The sequence below is a fragment of the Mus caroli genome, chromosome 15 (genome assembly GCF_900094665.2).
Source record: "Mus caroli chromosome 15, CAROLI_EIJ_v1.1, whole genome shotgun sequence".
NCBI lineage: Eukaryota > Metazoa > Chordata > Mammalia > Rodentia > Muridae > Mus > Mus caroli.
Window position 1 is genome coordinate 97,371,218 of NC_034584.1, and position 5,848 is coordinate 97,377,065.

The 5,848-nt window shown below is 49.8% G+C and overlaps 1 protein-coding gene across 1 annotated transcript in view; it reads right to left on the bottom strand.

Moving 5' to 3' along the window:
- Positions 1-232: 232 nt before the first annotated feature.
- The window catches only part of Ppp1r1a (protein phosphatase 1 regulatory inhibitor subunit 1A), a 7,636-nt gene continuing 2,020 nt past the window's right edge, over positions 233-5,848 (bottom strand). The window contains exons 2-7 of the mRNA XM_021184174.2: positions 4,280-4,340; positions 3,388-3,425; positions 2,969-3,032; positions 2,256-2,411; positions 1,300-1,406; positions 233-899 (exon numbers count right to left, since the gene is read on the bottom strand). Coding sequence (XP_021039833.1) covers positions 894-899; positions 1,300-1,406; positions 2,256-2,411; positions 2,969-3,032; positions 3,388-3,425; positions 4,280-4,340 — 432 coding nt within the window. The 3' untranslated portion in view covers positions 233-893. The remainder of the gene's footprint in view (positions 900-1,299; positions 1,407-2,255; positions 2,412-2,968; positions 3,033-3,387; positions 3,426-4,279; positions 4,341-5,848) is intronic.

Consider the following 5,848-nt stretch of genomic DNA (forward strand, 5'->3'; position numbering starts at 1 on the left):
TGTGTGTGGTGTTCATTAGGTAGAAGATCTCTCACGTGTCTTTTATAGTGATCTTCTAAGCTGGACTAACCCTGCCATAGTATTTTCCTTGAGTGTTGGAGAGGGATTCAAGTGAAGCCTATCTGGGGGGTGGGGGTGGGGTAGGGTGGGGTACACAGCTCTTCACTGCCCAGGCTATGCTGTTTTCAGTTGTGTGATACTGATGAAGAAAAGGGGGGTGAAAGAATCTTGTCTTCTCCCTTCATCGCTTTAATTCTTTGGGAAAATCAGAATCGACAACAGAAGCCTGGCTAGCAGCAGAGACCGTTTCTCTATTTGTGCGTGGTGTTAGTCTTGCTCTGACCTTAGCATGTAGGACGATGGGAGAGGTGGCCCTTTGGGTTTCTAGCCACAGTGTTTTCTGACAGTCTTTGTGTCAGGTTTGAACAAGGAACAGTGGCCACACAATTGGAGGTTTCTCAGGGAGCTAGGGACAAGATGCACTTCCCCTTTATGTCCAGCAGATGGCGCATTGGCAAGCCCTCACTGGTCTGGGTACCCGCTTTAGAGCAGCAGTCTCCCAAGTAGGCTGCCCTGCTCTGTGGGCAGAGCTTTCCACAGTAAGAAAGGAAAACCTTGAGGCGACCTCCTACTTCCAGACGTCTATTTTTCTATGTTGCTAGTGGAGGCTAGGCTTTTGTCAGTTTGCTATTTCCTTCCTTAATCGGTCCTGAGGGTGGGGGCAGTGGGGTGCAGACAAGAGCTGAAGGAGGAAGGGATCCCCGGGCTGGAAAGAAGAAAAGCTCCAAGGACCTAACAACAAATTTATCACTTTTTAAAAACAAGAGATTAAGAAACATCCAGTGTCCATGAATTTCCACACTGCAGTGGCGATCCCCGGATACCAACGTCTGTCAGACCTGTTTCGGGGGAGGAAAGGGGAGGTGGCTGAGGGCCATAGACTCATCCTTCTTCCTGGCTAGCCCAGCTATTCACCTTGCTGCTGTGGATCTCAGTCCGAGCCCCATCTCTTCTAGGCCCACAGTACTTTGGTTCCAACTGCCCTTTATTAAAAAATAAAATTAAGTCTATGCTCTATTTCCATCACCTGTTCCAGAAGGTCCACACAACAAACTCTCGGTCTGATCCTTTCTGCAGTCACCTAATCCCTCCTTTCTTTGTCAGAGGGAGTCTCTTAGCACAAAGGCTAACTTTTTAGTGAATAAATAAAGCTGCTTCTTTGTCTACACGTTTGCTTCAAATACTAACCCATACAGCCTGCTCTCCTGAAGGCCCCAAAGTCTAGGCCAAGGGGCTTACCAAGCTGGCTCCCTGGGAATCCAGTGGTAGCATGTGGGCTGAAGGGTCCTCTGTGCTGGGCTCCACACCACACTGCTCCTGAATCTTGGGGTTGGATTCTGCAGACTCTAGGGAGGAAAAGTGGGTCATGGAGGGAGAGGCAACCCTTATAGAGGTGTGCAGCTGCTGAGAATGGGCCCAAGACCCATTGGGAGCAGATCTACCTTGCCATCTGGGGTTTTTCTGATCACAGTTAATATGATAGCTTCACTATTTTCCCCCTGTAACCACAGATTAAAAAGTAAAAATAAAACAAATCCCCCAAACCCTAAAAACTCACTAACTAAATATGTAAATAAAAGAGTTTAAACTCAAGTGATGTTACCTATCCCAGTTAGACACTGGATTATAGGAAAAGAGTGTGCTTAATTACAGGATGCTCTGCTGGGTGTGTTATGTAACACGAAATGTGTGTACTATATCACTTTCACACAATTGGAAATGGTCTGAATTCTGGAACGCATCTGGGAGAAGGGAATGTGGCTGTGGATTAGCACCACCAGCACCACATTCCTTGTATGGCAGGCTTTGTATGTGTCAGGTGTTAAGCCACACTCATTGGAAGACTCCAAAACAACTCCAGCAAAATAGACGCCAGCCCTGCTGGTAAAGTGGCCAGCGGCGAAGGCAGAACTGTAGCCCTGGCTCCCATACAGGGTCAAGTACTGATCTAAGTCTGATGGGGTTTCCCTCCTTTTCCAGCCAGGGCAGGACCTCTGGGGTCTAAGGTGGTAACTACAATAAGACAAAGTGAGTCAAATCATGATGTATGGAATACACCCATGTCCTTGACTGGGCTTTTAGCTATTATTCCATCCCTCTCAGGCTGTGACTCCTCCCTATACCCCACTGGGTAAAGCTGTCTTCCTGCAAGGCTGGGGAACTGCATTCTGTTACCCTCCCAGGATTGTACATACTTTGTGCTGTCCCGGGGGTATCTGGCCTTGACGCCGAGCCTGTGTCTGGGATCCCAGGTGGGCAGGACTCCTGGTTCCCTGTGCTCTCAGTGGCTCCCTCAGGTTCTTCCCCTTGCTTCTGTTGCCCTAGGTGATGTTCAACCATCGTCTGGAGCTCTGGAGGCAGAGAGAAAGGGAGGAAACATTGGATATAACTGCCTAAAATCTCCTGTGAGAGGTCTCCTAAATTCACTAGTCCTACCATTGGGTCTGTGCATGTTGCTGGGTGCTTTAATTTCCCAGAACTGGGCTCTAAATTAGGAGGAACATTTGCTGGGCAATAAGGAGAGATGAAAGCAGGAGCATAATGTCTTTTCAAAGGCAAACAGAGGGGAAGAGCCTTTCAGCGCAGAAGACTCTTCTAATGCACTAGGACCTGTGGTCTCCTTAGAGGCAGGAGAGAAGCCTCAGTTTGGACTCAGGGAATATAGTACCTTGCATGTGCTGTGCTGATGAGGTTACATGTACTATTTCTCTGTCATAGTGAGGAGGTGGTATTCTGGTTTGGTCTAGGGACCAGCTTCCTCAAGCCACAGGAGCCTTCTTCACATCGCAATAGCTCCACTCAAATAAAGGCAGACCCAGTAACCTCCCAAGGACTCCCTGCAAAGGGTTACTACTAGATCTACTCTCCAATTTCAGCCAGAGGAGAAATTGGGAAGGGGATGCCAAACCTTTCATGGTGGGTGTGGTCCTTGTCATCTTCTTCCGTTGCCGTGGAGACATTGACAAGGTGGACTGTGAAGGACACAGAGCCTGGATGGGTGCCAGCTCTTCCCACCCTTTTCTGCTTTGGCATGATTTTGGATTAGAGATTAGGGCAGGTGGGTTTTAGGAGCGAGAGGAAATTCTTGTTTCCAACAGGGTGAGCTTGGAGACAGTATATGATGGCAGGGGGGCATGCATTTTTTGGGGTGCATAGAAGAGGACATCAAAGGTCCTACTGGTGAGGTACAAGGCTTTTGTTTTGGGTTCTTGGGTGCTCCGGGTCTGAATATGCTAAGTGGTGCTCTCTTTACTGAGCTACACCCCAGATCTGGAGGATGAGGGTTTGGCTTTTGAGGGCTGGGCTGAATGGTAGGGGCCAGCTCACCTTGAGAAGTGAGTTGGGGATCCGGTCTTCATCTATTTCTGGGGGAAGTAGGGGAAAAACAGTGATAAGAGCAGGAGACCCAAAGGTTTCCTCAAGACCCAAGTTCTTAAGAAGAAGGTACACAGCAGATCCCCCTGTACTGTGGCTTGGCTTTGTCAAAACAGAGTGGACCCTCTGACCAGCCTAAGCCTGCATCCTGGCCTCAGGCCCTGAAGACTGTGAAGGCAAATGTGTGGCCCTTCAGCGTTTTTGTTTTTGTTTCTTTTTCCTCCTCTGCAGCATCCAGGTCTCTTTTCCCTTCCAGTCATTCTTTCACCCCCAGACCAGAGCTGAGCCTTCACAGGAGCAGGGCTCCCTGAGAGAGAATAGCAAACTCATTCTGGTCAGGGTCCATAGATGTGCTCCATTTATGAAAGTTGGGGTGGGGAGAGCTGGAGACTTTGGCCCGATTTCAGACTAGCCTGGTCACTTTTTTATACTTACCAAGCTCCTCTGACATTCTCTAAGACCTTGTGTCCTCAGACACGGGTGGGCAGTCTGGTGACCAGAATTCCAGTTGCTCCCTGAGCTGTTTCTAACCTCACCCTCTGGGGACCTGATGCTAGATGATGGAGACAATCTCCCCCCCTCACAGCTGTCACTACTGCATTTGGAGTGGAGATAGCGACATCTTAGTTGCTGGAGAAAACTACAAGGCTGTTGTCACAGCAACCTGCACCAAATTGACCATCCTGATGCCTGGGGGCTTAGGAATCATGTTGTCCCCTCCCCTCCTAGCAGACTTCCATATTTGTAAAAGCAAAATAAATCTTGCTGAGTCAGCGTGGGGAAATCTCTATTACTGAGGTCTGCCCTTTCTCTCTAGCACCCATCCCCTCTTACAAGGGGTTACCTGGGGAGGACTGATCACTGGTCAGCACAAGTGTGGCAGGGGTGGGGCGGCGCCTCCGAATCTGGGTTAGGGGAGGAAGAATAAGAGGTCAAGTTCGCTAGGAATACCTCCCAGTCCGACTCTGCACATCCCCCCAAAAGTTACTGGTTACTCTGGAGTTCCATTGGCCCATTCCCTTCTTCAGGGGTGAGCTGCTCTTGGGGACACAAGAAACTACACAGTCCCTTCCTTGTACTGCTTCTTCACCCTCTCCTTGTCCTCCCCAGCTCTCCTTTCGGAAACTCTGTCCACTCTGTGCATTGATTTCTGTCCATCCCGGATCAATGGTCAGAAATAACATGAGAGATCAGAGGGCTTTCCCTCAGACTCCAGTCCACCCCTGAAGCAGACATTAACCCTTTGTGGGCTCATACCTGTCTTCAGAAGGCCTCCCTTAGGCTCATCCACCATGAAGGAAGGGCTGAGTGCACCATTCCCCTGGCCACCATGGTCCCTCAATACTCTAAGGTTTCACTAGCCTTGGACACAATGGCTTTTTAATTGGCCAGGGAATAGGGGAAGTGGTCCCAATGGTGAACAGGACTTGAGGAGGGGTCCTGGGTAGAATCCTGGCCAGCCCCGGGGAAATGATCATATAAAGCAGACCGGTGGCTAGAGTTCCAACTGAACGCCCCCCTCCTGCTGCTGGCTTTTCTTCCTGTCCTGCTATCTATTAAGCTGATTGTTGCTGAATCCTACAGACTCTTGGGATGTGTAGTTTTTCCTTTTCTGGGGAAGGTTTGGAAGAGAGTGGCATCACATGGGTGGGGCTCCTGCTGTTCTCTCAGGGCTGTGGTAGGTAAAGCTAGCAGTCCTGGGGAAGCAGGGTCCAGTGAGGACGCAATCGATCAGATTTAGATCTGTTCATATTTGTCTCTTGTCATCATCAGCATTGGCAGTGGTGGCTGGAGGTGACAAGATACCTAGAAAGTGGGAATAGTAGGAAGGACTGTTTGAGCCAGAGAGGGGGCTCTTTCCAAAGAAAGAAACAGCATGTATGGAACAGAATGACTTCTTGCTTCAGGGAAAACTAGTGGCATCTGCTTTTAGTGACATTTCAAGGTCCCAGCAGAGCCAGACCTGTATGTGTGTGTGTGTGTGTGTGTGTGTGTATGTGTGTGTGTGAATATTGAATGTGAATTTTCTCTGGTTGCTCCTGGTACAAGATGCTTCGGGGAGTGGGACCATCCCTTTGATCCCTTTCTTTCTGTTTGGTGGGGGTGGGGTTGCCACTGGAGAATAGTAGAAGTGACTGAGACTGTGGAAGGGGTTATCAGTGACTTGATGCAGTACCTGTATTGGGAACCCAAGGAGCCCATGACCAAAGGTCAGCAGGGCTATGAGGTTGGACAGACCCTTACTTACCTTACTTAACAGACTCCCCCCCCCCCAACCCCAGACAGGGATTTGAAGCACTCTGAGTCTTTGAGAATTGTGGTGTTAGGAGGCAGGGGGGCAGGAGGCAGGAGGCAGGAGGCAGGAGGCAGGAGGCAGGAGGCAGGAGGCAGGAGGCAGGAGGCAGGAGGCAGG